This window comes from Bos taurus, chromosome 2, assembly GCF_002263795.3.
Source record: "Bos taurus isolate L1 Dominette 01449 registration number 42190680 breed Hereford chromosome 2, ARS-UCD2.0, whole genome shotgun sequence".
Lineage (NCBI taxonomy): Eukaryota > Metazoa > Chordata > Mammalia > Artiodactyla > Bovidae > Bos > Bos taurus.
In genome coordinates, this window is record NC_037329.1 from 97,592,698 (window position 1) to 97,618,330 (window position 25,633).

The window sequence follows — 25,633 nt, forward strand, 5'->3', positions numbered from 1 at the left end:
TCTAAATTTGGCCCACTGAGACATATTACCTCTCTTAGAATAGAAAACTTTGACAGCATAAGTAACATTGTGAGTGATGGCAGCTACAAGCAAATCAGAAGAAATATTGAAAATTTAGCCTCAAGGATTGTGTATAAAGAAGAGTTTTGAAAAGACATAACACACATTTGTTATTTCCCCCATGCTGTTCACATAGCAGACAGCACTAATCAATAAGAGCAGTTTTGTCTTAAAGTACCTGCTTTAACTTCACAGTCTTTCGCAACAGAAAGGCCTTACCAATTGATCTGAGTTGACACAAGAAAGAAAACCTATTTAGCATCTAGCCTATAAAATAAACCTGGAGGAGAGCATGGCAACCCTTCCAGTATTCTTGCATGGAAAATCCCCATGGACAGAGGAGCCTGGTGGGCTACAGTCCATGGGGTGCAAAGAGTCGGACATGACTGAGTGACTAAGCACAGCACTATAAAAAATAAAGTTCTGTGTCAGGAATCATGAAGATTCCTTCTCCTTTGGGATCTACCATTAACCAGCTAGGAAGTCACTTTATAACTCTAGGCCTCATCACCCTTATCAGTAAAATTTGGAAGTAGAGGTAGTTAATCTCTAAGTTTCCTTTGTTTGTCCTAGCTCCAAATGGCTCAGTGGTAAAGAATCCACCTGCTAATACAGGAGATGCAGGAGACTCAAGTTTGATCCCTGGGTCAGTAAGATTCCCTGGAGGAGGAAATGGCAACCCACTCCAATATTCTTGCCTGGAAAATTCCATGGGACAGAGGAGCCTGGCGGGCTACAGTCTATGGAGTTGCACAGAGTCAGACACAACTGAACATACATGCACTTGACTTAAGCAATGGAAAGTATTTGTGAATTATTGAAAAAAGCATATTATAATTCTAAGAAATGAAATTACTCATTGATGTTATAAAACATCATTGTTATCTTTTTCCTCCTGACAGAGCTGCTGATACTAATTATAAAATTATTTGTCCAATGGTGGTAAAAAAAAAAAAAAAAGTTCAATAAATTAAATGGAGACATTATTTCTCTAACTTTTCTCTGAAAATACCAATAAATACAATATAGTTCTCTCTATATGAAGTAGACACACATGTGGTTAACAGAAACTATTTCTATCTGTTGAGATTAGGCTCTGGGGTTTCTGATTCTCCATTTCATGGGTCACACCAATATCTTTGTTCAAAATGATGTGCGGCTCTGTTCACTTGCAAATATTTGAATCCATAGCAATGAATTTTTCACTCAAACTGCTTCACTTGACCCCATCCCTACTTGTTTTACTACCAGATAAAACATCTAACAATCCACTTATAAACTGTTGTATAGGGCTTTGACTATGACAACTTAAGTAAAATGGCAGTTATCAATGAGATAGAGACACCCAAGTTCACTAAGGGACTATAAACAATAAACCACATTTTCTAAAAGCATGATTCAAATGTTCTTTCTCTAGTTGTAATAATTGATACCCATAACTTGCTGGTTTGGCAATATTTCTGTTTTGGCAAAACAAGCATGGTTACTTTCTTGTGGTTACCATTTTACAATAAATTCTCCCATCAGAGAACTTTTAAGCTTTCTCTGCCTTGCCAAGCTTGCTTCCTTTCTGGTTTACACTTCTAATAATTTTCATGTGCTCCTTCTGCTAAACCCCAAGGGTGGACTCCTGACCTCCTTGCTAGAGGTGCGAATGATGCCAGGCTTAGTGACTGCTCTGCGGTTTCCAAAGCTCCTCCTCCCTAGACCTTGACAGTTCTTCAGATGCCAAGGTTGGGAAGCAGGACAGGGGACACTCCTAGGGTGCAGTTCCGAAGGGAGGAAGCCTAAATCTGGGGGCTAAAGAGGCTACGTAGGGGACCTGCGTGCGATGCGGAGTTTGGACCCTTTCGGCCATCCCAAGTCTGCTCAACCTGACCCCTGCGCTGGTCTCCCGCCCGTGCGTCCGGCGCGGGCCGCTGTCCACAGTGGGAGGTGCTGAAAGCAAGGAGCGGGCGCGGGGGCGGCGAGGCGGACTGCTCCTCCGAGCGCCCCCCTCCTCGCTCCGCGGCTCCTCCAGCCCTCCCCTCCTCCTGCAGCCATGTTCCACGCTCGAGGAGGGGCGGGGGAAGGGGAGAGGGACGGGGGATCAGGGCGGAGAGAGTCTGCTCTGCCTAGGGGAAGGAGGGGATGAGAGTTGGGGAGAGCAGAGGGAGGAAGAGGCGGGGGCAGCGGCTAGCGAGGAGCCAGCGCTGAGTCCTGCAGTAGGACTCCCAGGAGCCACCATCATGGTGAAGAGGAAGAGCTCCGAGGGCCAGGAGCAAGACAGCGGCCGTGGTATCCCCTTGCCCATCCAGACCTTCCTGTGGCGGCAAACCAGGTGAGGGGCGCAGAGGGCGCACCGCGGGCGCCCAGGGCTGGGGGCGCTCCTGGGGCCGCCTGGGTTGTGATCGCTGCTGCTGAGGCCGCGCCACAGCTTGCAGCTCCCTCTCTGAGGCTAGAAAGCAAGCTCTCCAAACCCGCTTAAAAACACGCATTTAAAAAAATATTTCAGTGAAGTTTGACGACAAGCAGATTGGCAATATACGTTATTTAGGGGGTGAGAGGGCAGAGAGCCTAGGAGGAGGGGGCGGGGAATTAGGGGAGATAATTATGACTGGTTGTGCTCCTGTGTCCAATTTACCCTCCGTCTCCTGCTGTAATTCCAGCCCGTTGACCTGTTGTTTTTCCAGCTCCTGTTTGTCGAATATCTGCTATGCCCACTTGTTAACCATTTTTGCTCGGATCCAGCCAGTGTAATCTTCCTGGTTAAAGCCTCTGAGAAGACTCATTTTTTATAAGAATTTGCTTTTTCCAGAAAAAACAAAACAAAACAAAAAACAACCCTGAAGCCTATTCCAATAAACGGGAAACAAGGTTTCCATTATTATTATTGTTAGAGATTTATCAGATAAGAAATTAGATTCTGAAAATCATAACCCACAAGCTGGGTTCATTTTTCAGTTTTGAGTAAGACTGTACACATGAGTAATGCAATACTTCTGACCACTGGCAATTTAGAATCCAATTAGATAAAAAGTCTTCAGAAAAAGAGTTGATACAGAAAATGTATAAATTCACACCTTTTTCATATATGTAATTGCACATAAAAAAGCAAATGTCAGCTGTTTAACACCTGCTCATTAACAAGGCATAGGGAGGCATGAAATTTGACTTTTGCATGTCTTATCCATTGAAAATGTCATAAGGATGCTCTAATAATAATCTTGCATGTGTTTATAACAATTATCTCTCTTAATTTTTCAGTGCATTTTTGAGGCCTAAACTGGGAAAGCAGTATGAAGCCTCTTGTGTGGTACGTGATATTCATCATTTAATGAGTATTTCCATATATCATGTGGTAATTTGAAAGAATGATGTTAAATGTACTGACTATACATGTTAATTCACTCAGCGAACATTACTGAGTACCTACTATGTGCCAGACACAGTTCTAGATGATGAGATGGAGCAATAATCAAAACAAATAAAGGGTTTGTATTCTACTGGGAGGGGGATGGGACCCTCATAAATAAATAAAATAGATAGCCAGCCAAATGGTGATATATACTATGGAGAAAATTTAAGCAAAAAAGGAAATTATAGAGCACTAGGGTGAAGTTTTCATGTTAGAAACAGTGGATAGATAAGGTTTGCCTCCTTATGTGACCCTTGGACAAAGATTTGAAGGAAGGTACTGAGGAATAGCTGAGAGAAGAGCAGAGGGAAAGTGAGTCTGAAGGCCCTAAGTGGGGGGAGTAGAGCAGAAGAGAGATGGGGAAATAACAGAGAATCAGGAGACAGAGGGCAAGTATAACAGTCAAATCCTTAATCAACAAAATTGAGAAATGTTATCAAATCAACAAGACATTATTTTATGTAGTGGAAGCTCATAAAATGCAAGCCTATGAACTACTCAGTGTAATATGCAATATTGAACTTTTATGTCTTCCATTTTTTCTGCAACTCCAAAGTGGATGATATGAAATAATTATAATAATGCTATTAATATTTATGCAAAATAGAGTGCACTTGTCCTGAGATTCTAAGGGAATCTCATGACTTAAAAACTGTCTTTTTACAAACTGAAGACAAGATGAAAACCTGTGAAGCAAAATTAAAATGGGTTTTTTACAGACTTTATTAAAAATTGGAGCTCACATAAAGGTCATTACATTGTATATGAAAGTGAAAGTCACTCAGTCATGTCTGACTCTTTGCAACTCCATGTACTGTAGCCTGTCAGGTTCCTCTGTCCATGGAATCCTACAGGGAAGAATAATGGAATGGGTAGCCTATCCTTGGGAGAAGGCAATGGCACCCCGCTCCAGTACTGTTGCCCAGAAAATCCCATGGATGGGGGAGCCTGGTCGGCTGCAGTCCATGGGGTCGCTAAGAGTCAGACATGACTGAGTGACTTCACTTTCACTTTCCACTTTCATGCATCGGAGAAGGAAATGGCAACCCACTCCAGTGTTCTTGCCTGGAGAATCCCATGGACGGAGAAGCCTGGTAGGCTGCAGTCCATAGGGTCGCACAGAGTCGTACACGACTGAAGCGACTTAGCAGCAGCAGCAGCAGCAGCAGCCTATCCTTTCTCCGGGAACTGAACCGAGGTCTCCTGCATTCCAGGCAGATTCTTTACCATCTGGGCTACCAGGGAAGCCCCACATTGTATATATTATAGCCTAAAAGTAGAAACCTACTCATTTGGATATTGCCATGATATTTGCAAATGACCAGACAGAGAACAGATGACCTTCTAGTAAGGAGCTCTGAAATGTGTTAGGGCCACAAACTATTACAGAAGCCAACTGGAAAATTAAACACCCCACTTACACGCACATATATGCACAAAACACACTCAAATAGGAATTTATTTTGTTGCATTTCCTGCTCTTCAAATTGTCACATGTATTTTTTATATCTAACTTTTTAATGGAATTTATTCTACTAAGCTCAGGTTAAAGTAATTTGACACTTGAAATCTCTGAGTCTTTCTCAAACCAAGCTTACAGTTATACTAGCTTAAAATAACCCTGGCTTTTCTCTCTTCTTGGCAAAGATATGTCTGACATTTTAATGTAGTCACATAATATCAAGTAACTGAGTCACATTCATAGCTGCAGATAGATAGTGATATAAGTATAGAAAACAATTTCCCTGGTTTAAAATGACAAAAAGTTATATTAGTAACATTTAAGAAGAAAATGACAGTAAGTATTTAAGGCTTCTTGAGGTTATAAGGTATATAACTTATCCTCTAAAAGTGCATTCATCCAGACTGTATAAATTCTTTATAATCTTTCAATGTCTAACATATACACCCTTTACTTAATGAATAGTTAGGAACCAAGGGCTGAGGAGTTTTAAAGTGTTTGGATCTGCCTTTATCTAGTTTCTTTAAGAAAACCCCAGAGACTACATCTCTGATCGAACTCCTTACCAAACCCTAGCATGCCTTTCATTATGAAAGTGAATTTATTTTTTTTCTTGAGTCAAATGTAAATAGCTTTCTTTGGAGAATCTCTGTATTAAGTCATATTTTCCTTATATATCCTAATAATTCCAATAATTATTGCTAGGCATTGCTAGGCACATGGAATAATTCAGGGACCCCAAAATCAGATCTCTTCTAAGAGGTCTATCTTATTTAACATTTGTTGCACATTCACAAAAATTCTGTCCCTCCAGATACTTTTAAAAAAGATATCTCACCTTGGTCTGCAGCAGGGATAGCTCCTTTAGATGATCCAACAGCATTTTATAAAATACTACTTCTAAATACTTCATATACTTAAATGTTTTCTATTCTTTTTGATGGGAGCTTATTTTGGTGGAAATAAAAATCATTTAATAATTCAAGCAGTATACTTTGGATCAAAAACTTAAAAATGGGTGTTCTCAGTCATGTCCAATTCTTTGCAACCCCATGGAGCCCGCCAGTCTCCTCTGTCCATGGGATTTTTCCAGGCAAGAATATAGAAGTGGGTTTTCATTTTCTTCTCCAGGGGATATTATCGATCCAGGGATCAAACCTCTATCTCTTGACTCCTGCATTGGCAGGCGAGTTCTTTACCACTAGCGCTACTTGGGGCCAGGTGGCGCTAGTGGTAAAAGAGTCTGCTTACCAGTGCAGGAGATATAAGAGAAGCAGCTTCCATCCCTGGATTGGGAAGATTCCCTGGAGTAGGAAGTAGCAACCCACTCCTGTATTCTTGCCTGGAGAATCCCATGGACTGAAGAGCCTGGTGGGCTATAGTTGGACATTACTGAAGCGACTTAGCATGCAGGCCAACTGGGAAGCCTGTTTGAAAATGGGTAGATAATAGGAAATTATCGTTGATTCATTTCATGTCAACATGTACAATGAAATGCAATGTGAGTGTTCTGTAAAGAATTTCGACTAGTGGTGTGCAACTTTTTAGGATATACAATACCTTGTCTATTTTTCCACCCATCAGAATATTTAATTTCTTATTTTAATTTTTTTTTTTTTTTTGGTGTCTATAGTCCTTTGAACGAGTGTTAGTAGAAAACAAGCTGCATGGCCTCTCTCCAGCCCTCTCTGAAGCCATCCAGAGCATTTCCAGATGGGAACTGGTACAAGCTGCTTTGCCTCATGTCCTCCACTGCACTGCAACCCTGCTGTCAAACAGAAACAAGCTAGGTTGGTGCACCTGCATTTCTTCTTCATAACACACCACTGTCCTCATTCATGGTAACACTCATAATAACACCCACAATAGCAACCTGTATTAGTACTTTCCCAGGCACTTGGCACACATTCTCAATTAATTCTCACAAAATCTCCCTTAGTTTCATATTACTGTTATCTCCATTTTGCCAATGAAGGAACTAGCTCTCCTTTTTAAACTTTTTCATTTTACAAGTAAACTGTGAATATGTCTTCCTTTTGAACATTAGAATGTTGTAGAGAAACTAAGGACTCTCACCTATTCAAGATGAGTTCTAAGCAGAGTTGTCCTTTAGTCCTCCCAGTGTCTAAAGCAACCACCTTCCTGCATTTGGCATGCCCCTCTCCAGCTCTTTTCCCAGCTTTGTAGTACTGTGTGCATGTGTGCATGCCTGCACATATGTGTTATTTTTCTTGCTTATATTATTTTGCAGATTGCTTTTCCCACATAGCATTATGTCCTAGCCATCTAGCCCAAGCTCTTCTTCATCCAGTTCCTTCCCCTTATGTGGATCTTTACTCAAGTGTTACCTTTATAGAGGGGCCTTTCCTAATCACACCAGGTCTTCCCAGGTGGCTCAGTGGATAAAGACTCTACCTGCAATGCAGGAGACTCAGAAGACATGGGTTTGATCCCTAGATTGGGAGTAATGAGCACACATGCATGCAAAATGGAGTAGCTATCTTCAGAACCAATATTCTTAACCATTGTGCTCTTTATTTGGAAATATATGTGGGTATCTGGCTGAAGAGATGTGATGTATGCAGTTTCTTTCCCTGTGGCAACGTACTGTTCTGCAAAGATTGCAGCCAGTTAGAAAGTCCCAAAACAAGAATGGACCGTTCTAACAATGGCTGTAAGTGGTGCAGAGAAATGCTAGTGTCTCCCAGGAAATCAAGCCACAGAACCTTAACACAAGGATGTTCTTCCCAGATGCAAGGCTGACATCATTGTCCTGGCCACAGAGTCTGCCTTAACCTGACTGTGTGGTTGTGCAATGCAGGACACCAGGATAAACTGGGTGTTGCTGAGACAAAGCTCCTCCATACCCTGCACTGGATGCTCCTGGAGGCCCCACAGGACTGCAACAGCGAGCGTTTTGGGGGCACAGACCGAGGTTCCAGCTGGGCTGGCAGCAGCAGTGCTTTCGTCCACCAGGTTGAAAACCAGGGTTCTCCAGGGCAACCTTGCCAAAGCACCGCCCATGATGAGGAAGAAAATAACCGAAGGAAGATTTTCCAGAACTCCATGGCTACTGTGGAGCTCTTTGTGTTTCTGTTTGCTCCTCTGGTACACAGGATCAAGGTAAGCAGAAAGCTGATTAGGCTGAAGAGGGACTAGAGGTCAGGTGAGGGTGGGCTTCAGATGATATTTCCGTATTTGTGCGCCCATGTCTTTGTATGAGCTTATAGGAAGAGAGCTTTGTTTCTATATTAAGATATTAAACATTATCTCAAAACCATGATTCTCCTACTTAAAAATCCTTGATAGTTCTCCATCTGCCCCATGATAATGCCCAACGTATTAAATATGACATATAAGGTCAACCATGATCTGGAGCTGAAGTCCCCTCCGTTGACCACTGCCAATCCCTACTGCCCACCCCATGATAGTTCTGGGAGCCACGTGAACCATTCCCCGAATATGCACTTGCTGTTAGCTCTGCCCTCCTTTTGCTCCATGGCTCTTCAAACTTCAGTGTCATCATTTCCATGAAGCTTTTCCTCTGACCTTCCCCATGGAGACCTAGTCACTATCTCTTTTGTATTTCCAGAACATAATGCAGGGTCTTGAGCAGAAGCTTTTACTTTTTATGTGCTGCAGTCTCTTTGACAGTTTGGTGTACCATGTATGAATTCCTTTTCAAAATATTTTTCAATGCGTAAAATAGAAAACGTATTTCATGGAAACCAATTGTATTAAAATACAGTTATATACAGGTACCCCTTGGATCTGAAAGAGACAATATTATCTTAAGTCACTCTGCTACCACTTTCTAGCTGTGTGATCTAGGTGGTCCTACTTAACCTCTTGGATCCTCCATTGCATAAAATTTTGGATATTTAAACACAGGGTGAATATACGTGAAGACACAGTACATGAAAGTACATGGGAAAAAAATCAAGTAGATGGAAAGAAATCAAGAACTATTTGTTACTTCTGAGAATTAATAAATTGCAACATTCCATCTAAGCGCTCTGATAAAAGATAGAAGGAATCAATATGCTCAAATATTCTATAACAGAATATTAGGATCCTAATGAATGTTTCATTTTTGCAATATATTATATATATGTGATGAAGGAGGAAATGGCAACCCACTCTAGTATTCTTGCCTGGAGAATCCCCATGGAAAGAGGATCCTGGTAGGCTACAGTCCATGGGATCGCAAAGAGTCGAACATGACTAAGCAACTAAGCACATATATATATGAAGGTGGTTGTAAGACCATTAAGAGCCATTATGAGGGCGGATGGACTAGAGAGTCTTTTCATCCATTTTATATTCAGGTAAAATTCACTTTTGATTGATTCTGTCCCGTTTCTGGTAGGACTAGAACTGAAATTACCTGTGGACTCCTAAAGTGCTTCACATCCACTGGCCACGTTGTCTATCAAAATTATCAAAAAAAATAGTTAAATGTGATTTAATTAAATTTCTGCTTTAAAAACATTACACTTTCTATTTTTAAAAGTCTTTGATAAAGGTTACGCTTAATGGAAACATTAACTGAGAGTGTCCCCCTGGCCAATGAGACCTGCAGGACATGAATTCTGCTTGGCTTCATCTCCCTCAATCTCACTGGCCTCTATCTTGTTCCCAAACTTGCAGGCACACCAAAGGCTCACCTTCAAACCCGAGAAGATTGTTTTCGGTTTCAGATCTTGGTGCTGGTTTTTTCCTTCTATTTGAATCATTTACCCCCACCTTCCACCCCAGATTTTCACGTGGTCGTGTTCTTCTCAGCGGTTTACTCACCATGTAGTTGCTACCAACCCAGAAGTACTTCCCTGGCTACTTTAGTGCCACTAGTATATGGTCTACTTTTTTCATTGTTTCCTTCTTTGCACTTATCAGTTCCTGAATTTATTTTTTATGTTTCTTTACATGTTTGTTACCCATCACCCCCACCAAACCCGAGGTTCTTGAACAAAGGGACACTGCCTGTCCAGGTCACAGTGGTATCTGATGTGTCTAGAATAGTGTCTGCATATATGAGACAGTCAATAAATATTTAATGATTGTCACCGAATAAACCCAAGTTACTATCAGAAGCTGATTCAGGTGCTAAAAGTAGCAAATATATGTAGGCACATAGTCCCTTAAATGGAAAGGGCAAGAAAGAAAACTCCTTAAAAACATAGCCCATAACATATCTATTTGTAAAGAAATATTATCTAGATTAAAAAATGTTTAAGTGTCCAGAATGACTGTAATTTTATTTGGAAACATGCAGAGTGTAAGGTTTGGAAACAGTCCTGAGTTAGAATCCAGTGCTTGCTGCTTTGTATTCTATGTAGAAAGGACATTGAACGATTTAACTTCATTAAGCCTCAGTTTTCTCAAGTATTAATTGAACATGAGAATAATTTTACGGAGTATTGTGAGGATTAAACAAATTAAAGTGCTCACCTGATGCACAAAAAGGCGTTAATAAATGGTAGTATTTAGCTTTGACATTTTATAGCTATCAGCATTATGAATTATGAGTAGAAGAGGAGCCAGATCTTCTTTCAGGGGAGACTACACAGATAGTTGAGAAAAGCTGGCTCAAGGTCCCCAGGTTTACTTCTGGCCTTGGATTGTAGTATTTATAAGGAAGTAAAACAATCCCTATAAAACATGGCACTGTGATTAATACATAGTATTGTATTCTACGATTATTGCTGGCTATTATTACTAGCATTATTGTTCTATCATTTTATTATTGCTATGAGAAAAACGTTTTCCTAGATGCCATAGGGAATACAAATATTAATGAGTCAATAGATTTCCCTATAAGGGTTGTTTTTTTTTTTAATCTGAGTGAAGGGTTTGCTTTTTTCAGTGGGGAATGTACAATCCCTTGATCGGGGTTTCTCAGTTGTGGCACCATTGGCATTTGGGGCCAGATAATTCTTTGTCCTGTGCTTTGTAGGGTATTTAATAACATCTCTGGCTTCTACCCACTAGATGCCAGTAACACGTCCTCCCTCTGGTTTGTTGCAAACACAAATGACTCGAGACATTGCCAGATATCCCTAAGGAGTAGGGAGGGGGAGAATTGCCCTGGATTGAGATCCACTGACCTAGAATTTTCATTTGCCTGCTAGTTATCAGGCCCTATCTTCCTTCCATATCCGTGCTCTAGCTGTGTCAACTGCTCCTCATCAGCACCATTAATGGCCCCCTTATTCTTCCATTGCATTTGATCCTCAGAACTCCAGCCCAAGATCAAGACTAAAAGCCACCTTTTCTTTCCAGCCCCAGAGATCTGCATGCTCCTGGGGCAGAAACCAACAGCCGTCTAGACTCGTATGTCTACACATTGTGCCATCAAGCTCCACGTGATGCCCACTTGTCAGTCTGTTTCTTGTTTCCCTCAAGTCCCCACCCCATGTTCACATAGACAGTGTTGTAGGTTGAAGCTCTTATAGGACATGGTGTTGCGGGAGTAACGAAGGGCTGAAATCCAGTCTAGGCATGAGCCTGTGCTTCCACTTCTCACCTTCCCAGCCCCTTCCACTTGCTTCTGCTTTCCTCTAGTATGTAACAGTTCTCACCTATCATTTCTAATTTTTACAAACACCCACAGGAAGGTAGATTTTACCAAAGAGGAAACTGAAGTCCAGAGGTAATAATCAAGCTCATTAAGTAGGCAAGGTGGGATTCAAATCCAATTCCATCCGACTTTCTACAGAGCTATACTGTTTCTTGGTTTCTGTGCTAGAACTCTTCTAACCAAGGTCATCAACAAGCTTGGGCTATTGAACCTAATCTTTACTTTGCTGTCTCCAATTCATTAAATCTCAGCTGCATTTGAACTTACCTTCATTTCTTCTTGAAGTTTTCCATTCCTCTGGTGACACCACACTCTGCCAGTTTTCATTGCATCTCTGGCTCTTTCTGCTCTGTCTCCTTTGGGAGCTCATCTTCTTTGCCTGCTCCCTTAACATTGGGATTCCCCAGAGATGCAACCTAGACCCTTTGCACTTCCCACTGTATCTTTTCTTTGAAAGACCTCTTCTCCTGCTTCATTTATTTACCATTTGTGTCCTGATAGGCTGAGATCTAATTTTGTATCTCTAAACTAGTCTTCTCTCCTGGCCTCTAGACCAACTTTTCAACTAGTTTCTCCAAACAGATAATCTATAGACATTTCAGATTTCCCCTGGAATGAGCTCTTGTCCTGATGTTCTGTATTTCAGATGATGGACCCATTCACATAAACTCAAAACCTAGGAGCTTCCTTTGATTACTCCTTCATCTTTACCTACACATTCTGCTAATCACAGAGTTCTGTTTTGTCTCCTAAGTATTTCTAACTTTTTTTTTATCCGTATTTACTCCATAACCCAAACTTTCATCATCTCTTCCTTGGACCTGTTACTTGGGCCATTGTCTAATTGAATTTACAGTCTCCTGGCTTGTCTTCTAAAATCCAACCTTAACACCAAAGTGATCTCTCTAAATGCAGATCTGACTGTATCACCAATATGCTTAAAGTAATTTGTTAATTTATCGCTATACAGAGGGTGAAACTCTAGATTCTTGGTGTGATAACTGGGGCCTCCATGTTTTGTGTTTTTTTGGCTACCTCTCCTGCCTATGAGCTCCAAATGCTTGAAGTCTCCCTGAGAATATAACGTGGTTTATTCCAAACCTGTTTTCATGCTGGTCATGTTACCTGGAATGCCCTCATAACCTACATTTCTGCCTAGAAAATTCCTACTCATTCTTTATGATTTCATTCAAGATCTAGGCTCCCCTCTTCTCTATCTGTATAATATTTTAAATGTATTTTTATTGTTATTTTTAGTTTATTTGTTATTCTTATCTCTTTGTGTGTCCATCTCTCCCACTAGATTCCAAATGGTTTGAGAATAGAAATTATCATTGTATCTGGGGTAGTTAACATTAATGTTTGTGCTTTGTAGATATTTAATAAATATTTGTTGAATGAATTAGTTTACTAATTAACAAATACATCTAAATGACTCATTCTTTTGTAGGACAGTGTATAATTCAATGGATTGTTATACTTTTAACTTAAAACTAGCTCAAATATTATATAAGAAAATTAATATTCAAATATTCTGTCAAGTATTATAATTTTAGGCCAAATTTAAATGATGACATGTGTTACAACTAAGGAATCCCTTTTAAATGTGCTGTCAGTATTTTCTTGATTTGATTATATTCACTTATTCCTTCAATAAATATTTATTGGATGCCTACTGAATGCTAGGCACTATTCAAAGTGCTGGAGAAACTGCAGGAAATTAAACAAAATACAAGCCCTCAAGGAGATTTTTATAAAATTCATATGTCTAAAGTAAACAACTTTAAAACAGAATTCAAAATAATAGTTGTTTAAGCAGATGTCTCTAAGCTACTAGAAAACACATTTAGAATTGCTTCATGTCATCACGGAAACAGATTTTCATTGCAAGCTAGAAAAGAAACTGTAATGTGGAAATGTTGATTTTTTGAATGCTTACACCTTCTGGTTTTTCTTAGAACCTTTCCAGACCATTCACCCCACAGCTATTTGAATGATAAAGAGCACCTTCTCCAACTACAGAGCTTCTGTTCATGTGTGCATATATCACACTGAGTGAGCCATTGAAGGGGATTCTAGAAGTGGAGTTAGCTTTCAGAGTTTATGCGTTCCTCCAGCTTAAAAGGATGTACAAAGGAACATATCTACATAAGAGTTGGCCATAGCTTCTGCAGGTATTTGGGTCTAAAGAATGATCAGATTGAGCTGGTGTTATTTGGAGAGTCTAATATATGTTCAGTTAATCAACAATTATGTATTGATATTCAAGGAAAAATACACGGAAGAAGATCTCAATTTATCTTCAAGAAATATACAGCCTAGCTGGAAGTATATCAAACAAAAAACAAAATAATGACAGTGACTGTCACTGAGTGGTAATTGTCACATTAAGAGAGCAGATGTTAAAAGCCAGGATGTCAGTTTAAGAGAACTCACTTCCTGTTGCCATGTCCATTGGAGTTTTGTGCCAAGATTACTTAGAAGAAACATGGAAAAGAACCCATCTCTGAAACTAAGAAATTATCAAAACCTGATGAATTGAGCATTCTACATTTCTGGAGATAAATCTGATATACTCTGCACACTGTTAATTCCTTGCTTGCTGGATCTAATACCTTACATGATACCAGGCAGTCTCCCCCATGATTATTTCAAAGGAAGAGGGATTCTTTCCCTTTAACTTTAGACCTGGCCATCTAGTTGTTTACTCAATAAGTCTAGTTGAAAGTCTAATGGACCTCTCAACCTTAACATGTCTAAAACTAGACTCCTGATATCCCCAGACTTGTTTCTTCTTCATCTTGCCCATCCTTATCAGTGACAAGGCCCAAGATCTTTGACATCTTTTTCTCCTACACTCCACCTCTAGTCTGGAGAAGGCAATGGCACCCCACTCCAGTACTCTTGCCTGGAAAACCCCATGGACGGAGGAGCCTGGTAGGCTGCAGTCCATGGGGTCTCTAAGAGTCGGACACGACTGAGCGGCTTCACTTTCACATTTCACTTTCATGCATTGGAGAAGGAAATGGCAACCCACTCCAGTGTTCTTGCTTGGAGAATCCCAGGGACGGGGGAGCCTGGTGGGCTGCCGTCTCCGGGGTCGCACAGAGTCAGACATGACTGAAGCGACTTAGCAGTAGCAGCAGCAGCCACCTCTAGTCAGTCAGCATCTGCCCTCTACTAATTTTATCCTCTACTAACCCCTTAGTCTAATGATCTTTCACCTACATGATAATAATAGCTTCCTAAATTCTCTGTCTCCACCCTTGCCCTTTCTCAAACTATTCTCAATAGCCTGGGTGATCCTATCAAAGCATATATCAAGTCATGTCATTCTACTACTCAAAATCCCTGCAGTGGCTTCTCATGTTACTCAGTAATTGCTGACGTGCTTACTAAACCAGTCAGTCCTAAAGGAAATTAGTCCTGAATATTCACTGGGAGGACTGATGCTGAAACTGAAACTCCAATACTTTGGCCACCTAATGCAAAGAACTGACTCATTTGAAAAGACCCTGATGCTGGGAAAGATTGAAGGCAGGAGAAGGGGATGACAGAAGATGAGTTGGTTGGATGGCATCACCGACTCGATGGACATGAGTTTGAGCAAGCTCTGGGAGTTGGTGATGGACAGGGAAACCTGGTGTGCTACAGTGCGTGGGGTGATAAACGGTTGGACACGACTGAGTGACTGAACTGAACTTGCTATGACCCATCAGGCTATATTATTTGAAACTCAATAATGTCCCTGATCTTATTTTTTCTACTCTTCTGTCATTCACTTGACTCCAGGCTCACGGTCTCTTGGCTGTTTCTTGACACATGAGACATACCTAGGACCCTTACACCTGCTGATCCCTTTTTATAAAATGCATTTTCAGGAAATAGATACATGGCAGCTCCTTCATTTCATTCAGATCCTACTCCAAAATCACCTGCACAAGAAGGCCTTCCCTGGCCTTTCTGTCTAAAACATTGACACCTTGCCTGCCATTTTTCTCCTTCTGCTTTACTTCTCCTTTGCACTGGGGAGCAGAGATTTTTTTTGTATGCTTTGTTCCCTGTTGTATTCCAGAACCTCGAATAGGACCAGGTACACAGTAGGTGGTCTGTAAACATTTGTAGAATGACAGTTGAATGAATTTGACCAAATGCTTTATATGCTTTTCCAATATGGCCACTAGATGCTTCTCCATAATGAGTACCACTGTGGTGCCAGGATCTTGGTCTGTAGCTTAGAGACCCCTCTATACCAACACAGAGATTTATTCAGGGATTTCAGCTAGTCTTTCCAGTTGAGGCTTCCTTTGATAGTGAGCTGCATTGATTCACCATTTGCAGAATCCTTTTCTTCCCAACTTTTTCAATTTTTTGCTAGCTCTCGTTCTTCTAGATCAGTGGTTTTCAACCGTAGCTAACATGAGTCACTAGGGAGAACGTAAGCAAATCTCACAGTGATTCTAACTTAATTGGTCTGGTTAGGGGAAGAAGTGAGACCTGAGCCTCCTAGGTTTTAAAAGCTCCCTGGGTGATTATACTATATACAAGCCAGGGTTGCAAATCACCACCCTAAGTGAATTTCTGGGTCTCAGTTGTGCTCATTAATCTGCAGTCAGATTCTCTCTGCTTTCATGTCTATGTTGATTTGAGAGGCTGCATTGTTGAAAATGTAACCTCAGAGTGTTATATGTTTGTACTTACGCAACTGCATTTTAAACATCTCAGCCACTCAAAGTGGTGTAATGATGAAGCAGAGAATGTGCTTCCTGGCAGAGACTTTCAGTGGTAGGCAAATTAAATGAGTATGGGTTGTAAAGTCAGTACAATTCAGCAACTATTTATTGAGCACCTATTGTGCACCCAATGCCTAACACTGAATTTAGTATTGTGATGGTGACAGAGATTGTGGAGGAGAATGCTGGCTACATCTCTGCCCTCAGGGAATTAGATTGTTGAGAAGGCAACAAACAAAATAATATACTAAGAAGGGTCTAACTGTAGGTTACTGATTCCATGAAATGCAAGAACAAGAGATGGACTGGAGAATAGAAAGTCAAAATGGCCAGCATCTGAGGATATTTTGTCTGAGCCACCAGGGAAGCCCATGAGAGAGAAAGAGGACAATTAAATCATTAAGAGGGATAATATCAATATAAATAGCCATAAGTAAAGAGATCTGCCTAGGCCCTTGAAATGAAAAGGACTCAATGGGTGCTAGTAGAAAACAATAATTTGTATTTTGTGCTCTGTCCAAAGTTCCATTTTAATTAGTTACTAATTTTGCTTAAAGGAGATCACCATGATTTTTGTAGTAATTATGATGATGGTGTGTGTGTGCTCAGTTGTGTCCAACTCTCTGCGGCCCCATGGACTGTAGCTCACCAGGCTCCTCTGTCTATGGAATTTTCCAAGCAAGAATTCTGGAGAAGGTTGCCATTTCCACTTCTAGGGTAACTTCCCGACCTAGAGATCAACCTGAATTTCTCCTGTGTCTCCTACTTTGGCAAGCGGATTCTTTACCATTGCACAACCCATTATGATGATAATTTAAGCCTATTGATTTATCTGAGTGAGGAAGGAAGATCTTGAAGATCAGCCTACTTTGAAAATAATCTTATGAATGATATTCTTTTTTAATACAAGCTTAAAGAGTTACTTTCTGTTTGTAGTTATTACAAAATATTGGCAGTATTCCCCATGTTGCACAATACACCCTTGAACCTATCTTATACACAATAGTTTGTGCCACAAACTATTGGGTGAAAGATGTTAATTGTTGCATTGACTGTTCCCTTCAGCCAGTTCTTGGACATAGATCTTCCTTCCCATCTTCTAGGAATCTGACCTCACATTTCGACTGGCCAGTGGACTTGTCATATGGCAGCCCATGTGGGAACACAGACAGCCTGAAGTCTCTGGCTTCACAGCACTGGTGAAGCCCATCAGGAACATCATTACAGGTTTGTGACTCAAACACCTAGTGTGATGGTCTCAGCATACGTAGGAATGAAGGTGATGGGTGATTCACTCTTAAGAAACCAAGAGGAAGAAAATTCCTCCAAGGAGTTATCTAGGGGCCCCTGGGTGTAGGGTTCGTTTACATGATGAGAAACTCTAAACCAGGAGCACATGCTGTGGTATTACCAAAGTATGACTTTGGGTGAGTCATTCAAACTTCCTGTGCCTCCATTTCCTCATCTGTAACATGGGAGTTATAGGTATAACTCCCATATAAATATAGTGTAACAAGTACTTACAGGATTATGATGAAGAATAAATGAGCTGATATATGTAAAATTGCTTAGAAGAATGCCAAGCACATAGGAAATAAATAAGTGGCAGCCATTATTATTATTACATCTTAATCATAATTATGATGGATGGAGTAGCAGCTCCTTAACAATCTTGCTTTAGTGGAGGTTTGTTGTTGTTTGCTGTCAAAGCATTTCACTACTGGGATTGTCTAATGAAACAGTCCTATTGTCGAACTGTAGAAAGAGTACAACATGATAGCTTGAAAAGTGCCTGGAAAGTTCATGCTTCACCCCAGATCTTTTATCATGTATATAACCTAACCTCCCCCAAGTGCTTTCATTTCTTTAAAGTTTTAGTTGCTAAGTTGTGTCTGACTCTTTGCGACCGCATGGACTATAGCCTGCCAGGCTCCTCTGTCCATGGAGTTCTCCAGGCAAGAATACTGGAATGGATAGCCTATCCCTTTTCCAGCAGATCTTTCCAACCCAGAAATCGAACCAAGGTCTCCTGTGTTGCAGGCGGATTCTTTACCAACTGAGCTATCAGGGAAGCCCCAGATTCCTTGTTCCTTATCGTTTTCATCTGTAAAATGGGTCTGGTAATATACCATAAGCTATTATAGGGATTATTATAAGTATTAAATGAGTTGATACATGTGAAAACACTTAGAACTTGACAGATATTAGGTACTGTGTGTGCTCAGTCACTCGATCTTGTCTGACTCTTTGCGACCACATAGACTGCAGCCCAATAGAATCCTCTGTCCATGGGATTTCCCAGGCAAGAATACTGGAGTGGATTGCCATTTCCTACTCCAGGGGATTTTCTCACCCAGGGATTGAACCCACATCTCCTGTGTATCCTGCATTGGCAGGCTGATTCTTTACCACTGAGTTATCTGGGAAGCTCATGTTAGGTACTATGTAGATATTAACTGTTATAATTTTCAGTATGGCTAATTTTTTTAGCACCTTAGCCTATCGAGTTGGACTGAATAGATGAAGAAATCTATATTGATAACCTAAAAATGCAAAGATTTTTTCATTGGTTGTTTGATTTCTCTTACAATACATGCTATTAAATGTCTTCTTTCAAGGTTTTAACCATCTATTAAAATGGGTTTTTGATTCAAAAAAAAGATGAACTTCCCTGATGGCTCAGATGGTAAAGAATCTGCCTGCAGTGCAAGAGACCCAGGTTCGATCCCTGAGTCAGGAAGATCCCCTGGAGGAAGAAATGGCAACCCACTCCAGTATTCTTGCCTGGAGAGTTCCATGGACAGAGGAGCCTTGTGGGTTACAGTCCATGGGGTTGAAAAGAGGTGGACACAACTGAACACGCATGCACACATTGAAACATATATGTTACCATATGTAAAAAACAAAAGAAAAAAGGAAATAAAATACCTTACATAACTTATATAAACTTATAAAATTTGTGATGGGATTTCATCCGTATTTGCAGCTAAGAGAAGCTCTCCTATCAATAGTCAAAGTCAGACCTGTGAATCACCAAATCAAGACACAAGACACCGAGAGGTGAGTATATTATAACCATGAGAAGAAAGGTAGATATTCCTTGAACATGGCGAGGTTTGAAGGGTAGGATTTGACCAGTGCTTTATCTCAGTAGCTAGCAGGTAACGCTTAATAAATGTTAGTTATCATTATTCATTCCACATTAAAGTATCTTGTTCTCAATTACTGAATCTCCTAATATTTGCTAGGCAACCCTAATATAAGTAAAATAATACTACAGCAGGTGTGGAGGAGGAAGTAGAGAGGAGGCTTAAGACGCAGTCCTACCCCTAAGGAAACTAAAGTTTAAAGACAAATCCACATGAAACAGAAGATGTGTAATGAAACAGTATAAAGTAAATTCACCATGCACTACTTGATTCAGAAAAGAAAGAAATGAAGGCCAGAGTAGTTCAAAGTCACATAGAAATGCATACCATCATTAATTTAATATGTGTTAGATGACCTGCTTTGTCTTTCAGTTCAACATGTGGAAAATACAGTTTACCGTTATCCATCAAAATTGAATCCTCTTTCCAACTCATGCATTATTGCCAGGATTATTATGCATTATCATCATCCTTTTTACCCTCAAAACTGAAAATGTTAACATCTTAGTATGTCTCCTACAGAACAATTGCTAAGTATAGACACTGTGATTTATATGCTGCTGCTACTGCTGCCGGAGAAGGCAATGGAAGCCCACTCCAGTACTCTTGCCTGGAAAATCCCGTGGACGGAGAAGTCTGCTGCTGCTGCTGCTCCTGTTACTAAGTCACTTCAGTCCTGTCCGACTCTGTGCGACCCCAGAGACGGCAGCCCACCGGGCTCCCCCGTCCCTGGGATTCTCCAGGCAAGAACACTGGAGTGGGTTGCCATTTCCTTCTCCAGTGCATGAAAGTGAAAAGTGAAAGTGAAGTCGCTCAGTCGTGTCCGACTCTTAGCGACCCCACGGACTGCAGCCTACCAGACTCCTCAGTCAATGGGATTTTCCAGGCAAGAGTACTGGAGTGGGGTGCCATTGCCTTCTCCAGTGATTTAAATGCTATATTTCATCTATTCTCAGATGTAAATTTTTTCACTTTTAACACATTTGAAATATAGTGTATTTTTCATGATCTTACATCTTACATCTTACATCTCTTACATCTCTCTGCCTGGTAGAAATCTTGTTGTGATTGTCATTCTTGTGCAGCAAAATGTGATCATTTCAGCATCTAAGTTTGCAGTATAAGGGTCAGTGGCTTAGGAGAATATCAGAGGGGATAGTGGAACACTCTTTTAAGAAATAACACTCTTGATGGAGCATAAGTTATTCTATAGGAAAAATATATGTCAACAGCTCTGAGTTGAAATTTATAAATGTTAAAACATTTTAGGAATACCTACACCAATTTATTTCACTTATATTTTCCTTTTTACATATACATGGGATATATTTATACTTCTCAAGAGGCTCAGTGGTAAAGAATCCACCTGCCAATGCAGGATATACAGGAGATGTAGATTCGATCCCTGGGTTTGGAAGATACCCTGGAGAAGGAAATGGTAACCCACTCCAGTATTCTTGCCTGGAAAATTCCATGGACAGAGGAGCCTGGTGGATTACAGTCTGTAGGGTCGCAAAGAGTCACACAAAAACTGAGTGTGCACATGCATGGGGTGGATATATGATCAAAAGGTCTGCATAAATAAGGCTAAGTAGACCTTTTTAATAACTATAAAATAAAAAGTCCTCACTACTAAGAACTTAACAGAATTTTTTTAGATCATACATAAAATAACGGTGTCTTATAACTGAAGACATCTTAGATACAGTGAAATACATAAATTCAACATTTCAGTCTTTTTAATCCTCTCCATTTGATTTCTTGCTGAGTTATATTGTTTTCTTTTCATTCTGTTGCTCAGATGTGTACTGCTATCTTCTAAATCTAGGTCTTCCTATGTAGATTGCAGCTGAAATGACCTGATTGGATTTTCTACTTCTAGCCTCTCCTGCTTCATATAAATGTCGTTCATAATGCCTGATTATTCTTCCTAATGCATCATTTATTTATTAGCTCATCATTCCACAGAGGCTCATTATATACGAGGCACTGTCCTTTTATTGCATCCTTTCCTCCTTAGGTGCCTTTAGTGGGTCCCCTCACCTCAAGACCAAACTCCTCCTCCTGGTTCTCTGTGCCTTCCACCACCTAGCATCATCCTTCTTAGGTGACCTCAATTATTCCTTTAGTTAGTAAAGCGCTGCTCCCAGGATGCAGGGCTTGCAACATTAGCCTCTGAGGCTTTGCTCAGACAGTTCCCTTATACTGGATTGCTCTCTTTCCTCCCTTTACCTATCTAAATTGTATCTTTAGGGACCAATTTAGACCTTGATTCCCCATGAACTCTTATCTAGTTGCTTTAACCTTCACTGTCCAATATGACAGCCACCAGGTCCATTTGGCTACTGAGCACTTGAAATATGACTATTTTGAATTGATCGAATGGTGTTAAGTGTAAAATGTACACCATATTTTGAAGAAAATGTAAATATCTTAGTAATATTTATATTGATGACAAGTTGAAATTAAAATTTTGGATTAAACAGAATATAGAGTTAAATTTTTAATTTTGTCTATTTCATTTTATTTTAAAAATAAGATACGTGTCTCCTATTTATGGCTTGCATTGTACTCCTATTGGACATGATGCTATAATCTTTATCTGTTTTAAAATTTAGCTGTAAGTTCTTGATTTCAAGGCCAGATTCATCTAATATATTTTTATCGCCAAAGCATCTAACATGAAACATACATAGTATGTTCTTGCTAAAGGATTCTTTGATCAAATTCAGAAGACTTATTTTATCAAATTTCTAGCTGTATTCTATTCGCTCTATGCATCATGGTTGAACAATACTTTCTTATTTTACATATGAAAATACAACGGAAGTTGTAAGGGGTTAAAATACTATGATCAGTTTTTGTGGGTCTATCTTTTAGCAAAGAAATTTATCTGTAATACTGACGGGAAAATATCTCACATTGGGCAGAATTATATTTATTAGATAAATGTAATTAAAGTAAGCTACTCTGTCAATAAAGTGAAATGAATTTGTGCTTACAAATAAGGGTTATTGTATTCATTTGGGAGAAATGTCTTCCATCTCCCCTCTGATGAATGATGAAAAAATCTGAGCCCTGCACTTTCATGTCCATGCTTTGGCTTTGATTTGATTAGCTGTTTTTCACTTACCCTTGTTTTCTGCCTCATGCCTCTATTCCATTCACTTCAGTACTGACATATCTTTGATGAATTATTGGTTTGTAGCTCTTCTTCTGCAGACACTGGATATGGAGGTGAAAAGAGAAAAGAATCAAGGGCAAAATGAAATAAAGGACATAAAAGTACTTAGGCTAAAAGGCTTCTCATGATACAGGGGCTCTTTAGAAGCCTGTTTCTGTTCCTTCTTAGATGAAGGCAAAATCCCTTTGTCTATATTTATTTATGCTGCAATTTCTTTTAATTTAAAAAACAATGTATGTACAATAATATGATAATTCTGGAAGATATTCCTGAAGGAAAAAAAAAAAAAAACACTAATCTACTATCTCCAACCCCAAAAGGGACTCCAAGTGGTCTGTGAAACTTTCCAGTCAGATTCCATCTCACCCAAGGCCACTATTTCCGGCTGCCACCGAGGAAACTCCCTTGATGGAAGTCTGTCCTCCCAAACTTCCCAGGAAAGAGGACCATCGCACTCCAGGTACATGACGGCAATATGATGGACAAAAATGTATTTCCAGATCCTCAAAACTAAATATGAATTTCCAGCTACTCGTATAGCCTCTCTGTCTCTTAAAATGTGTAAATGTATGATATATGTATACATATTCTGGGTCAGAGTATAATTACGTGAATACGTCTATAACTAGCTGGCCATATTCTTAAATAGCTCATTTAAACACATTCAGGCAGGCGTGGTAAGACATGATTTAATGAGATGTCTGAATTGAATTTTAAGTATTTAAAAGTGGAATGATGCTACCAAAAACTTATGTTGCAGGAACGTGAAAGGATCCGCTTTAATGTATAAAAATACTTCATACTAGCAGATCCTTGTATTAAGAATGGGTGCCTCTAAAGTACGCATAGAGCATTTGGGAATCTATTCTTTGTGAACATTCCAAAGCTGCCTCTGTTAGCTGGTGTCATAGTGAATTTGCTTACCAATGCCTTCTCTAGGAACAAACATTAGTCCACTTCTTCCTGCTCTCTGATGAAATTAAGGAAACCTGGATTCATGAGGTTTGCCTTTGTGCCCATCTATAAACTCCACCTAGCAGGAGAGGAGACCATTTGTATATACCTGTTTTCAAATAAGGTTACAGTCTAATGGATAGTGTTTTAAAAGGTGGTATGTTTAAAATAGCTTTATTGAAGTATAATTTATATACCATAAAATTCACCCTTTTAAGTGTACAATTTAATGGTTTTAAGCAAATTTCCAAAATTCTGCAACTATCAACACACTTCAATTTCAGAACACTTTTATAACCCCCCAAAATATCCCCTCTGTCCATTTCAGTCACTCCCGTTCCCACACCCTGATCTAGATGGTCTCTTAACATGCTTTTTGTCTATATATGGTTGCAATTCTGGATACTCCATATAAGTGGAATCATACCATGTGTGGTCTTTTAAAAGCATTTGACTTCTTTGCTTTAGCGTGGTGTTTTAGATCATTGCATATGTCAATAGTTTATTCTTCTTTATTGCTGTAATGTATCCATACAACAATATTCTGTTATTTGGATATACTACATTTTGTTTACTCATGCATCAGCTGATGGATGTCTGGGTTGTTTATAACTTTTTGTCTATGGTGAATAATACTTTGATGAACATTCGTATATAAATTTTTGGATGAGCATATGTTTTTAATTCCATTGGATAGACACCTGGAATGAAATTGTTGGGTTGTATGACTCATTGGAAAAGACTCTGATGCTGGGAGGGATTGGGGGCAGGAGGAGAAGGGGACGACAGAGGATGAGATGGCTGGATGGCATCACTGACTCAAAGGACGTGAGTCTGAGTGAACTCCGGGAGTTGGTGCTGGACAGGGAGGCCTGGCGTGCTGCGATTCATGGGGTCGCAAAGAGTTGGACATGACTGAGCGACTGAACTGAACTGAACTGATGGTAAATTTAATATTTTTTTGAGAACTATAAAACTGTTTTGCAAAATGTCTATAACATTTTACCTTCCCACCAGAAATGTCTGGGGATTCATTTATCTCTATATCCTTGACAGAATGTGTTATTGTTGTTTTATTATAGCCTTTCTAGTGGGTGTGATGTGGGATCTGACTGTGGTTTTAATTTATATTTTCCTAGTGAGCAATGATGTTAAGTATATTTTCATGTCTTTATAAGCTATTTGGGTATCTTCTTAGGTGAAATATCTATTTAAACATTTTGCCCAAGTTTTAACTGGGTCATTTGTCCTCTTATTATTGAACTGTAAGAGTTTTTATGTATTCTGAATACATATTCAGAATGTCCTTATACCTCTCCCCACCCTGGAAAAAGATCCATAAATATTTCCTCTCAGTATTAACTTGCCTTTTTGTTCTAAAATGATTTACCTTCTTCTGGCTCCAGACAGATAAAAGAGAGTAAATGCATAAATAAATTATTTTCAGTTTACTCTAAGTATAAGAAGGCAAATAAGGACAGGATGGGCTCTTTCTCTTAGAGATCTAAATAATATGGAGGAAATGGCCTCAGAAAGATCTGGGAAGAGCAATCCAGGCAGAGGAAACAAGCCTAAAGGCTTCGAAGTGGGAACAAGTTCAGTGTATTCCAGGAATGGAAGGAAGGCCAGTGTGACCAGGGGCTATTGATGAGCAAGTGGGCAAGGTGAGGGAATCAAGCCAGAGAGGCCAGAGGAGTCAGATCACAGAGCAGCCCGGAAGCCATGGTAAGAAATTTGAATTTTGCTCCAGGTGTGATGAAAAGTCATTAGAGTTGTTTGAGCAGTAGAGTGTAATGTCACTGAATTATACCTCTTAAAGATCACTCCAGATGGTTTATGAAAATAGACTTGGAAAGAAAAGCAGACACAGAGATTAGTTAGGAGACACTTTCCATGGTCCGGGTGGGAGAAGAGGTGGCTTGGTTAGGGTGGAGGTAGTAAGGGTAGAAAGGCTGAGATTAGGCTGTAATTAGGATATATTTAAAATAGAGCTGCAATGACTAGATGTGAAGAGTGAGAAAAAGGAAAGAATCAAGCATAACTTAAGTTTATGACTTGAATAACTCTGTGAGTAGTTATGAAAAGGACATCTTTTTTGGGTGTTAGTTCTAAAA

The 25,633-nt window shown here is 39.8% G+C and overlaps 1 protein-coding gene across 13 annotated transcripts in view; it reads left to right on the top strand.

Annotated features, from left to right (window-relative positions):
* Positions 1-1,770: 1,770 nt before the first annotated feature.
* The window catches only part of UNC80 (unc-80 homolog, NALCN channel complex subunit), a 230,571-nt gene continuing 206,708 nt past the window's right edge, over positions 1,771-25,633 (top strand). For 7 of the 13 annotated variants that reach the window (XM_059875640.1, XM_024976253.2, XM_059875654.1 and 4 more), the window contains exons 1-7: positions 1,774-2,380; positions 3,307-3,355; positions 6,553-6,709; positions 7,741-8,042; positions 17,336-17,459; positions 19,219-19,292; positions 22,886-23,025. In XM_059875640.1, coding sequence (XP_059731623.1) covers positions 2,289-2,380; positions 3,307-3,355; positions 6,553-6,709; positions 7,741-8,042; positions 17,336-17,459; positions 19,219-19,292; positions 22,886-23,025 — 938 coding nt within the window. In that variant the 5' untranslated portion in view covers positions 1,774-2,288. Of the gene's footprint in view, positions 2,381-3,306; positions 3,356-6,552; positions 6,710-7,740; positions 8,043-17,335; positions 17,460-19,218; positions 19,293-22,885; positions 23,026-25,633 lie in introns of all 13 variants that reach the window. The other 6 variants (XM_059875650.1, XM_024976259.2, XM_024976245.2 and 3 more) reach the window with 3 other exon arrangements.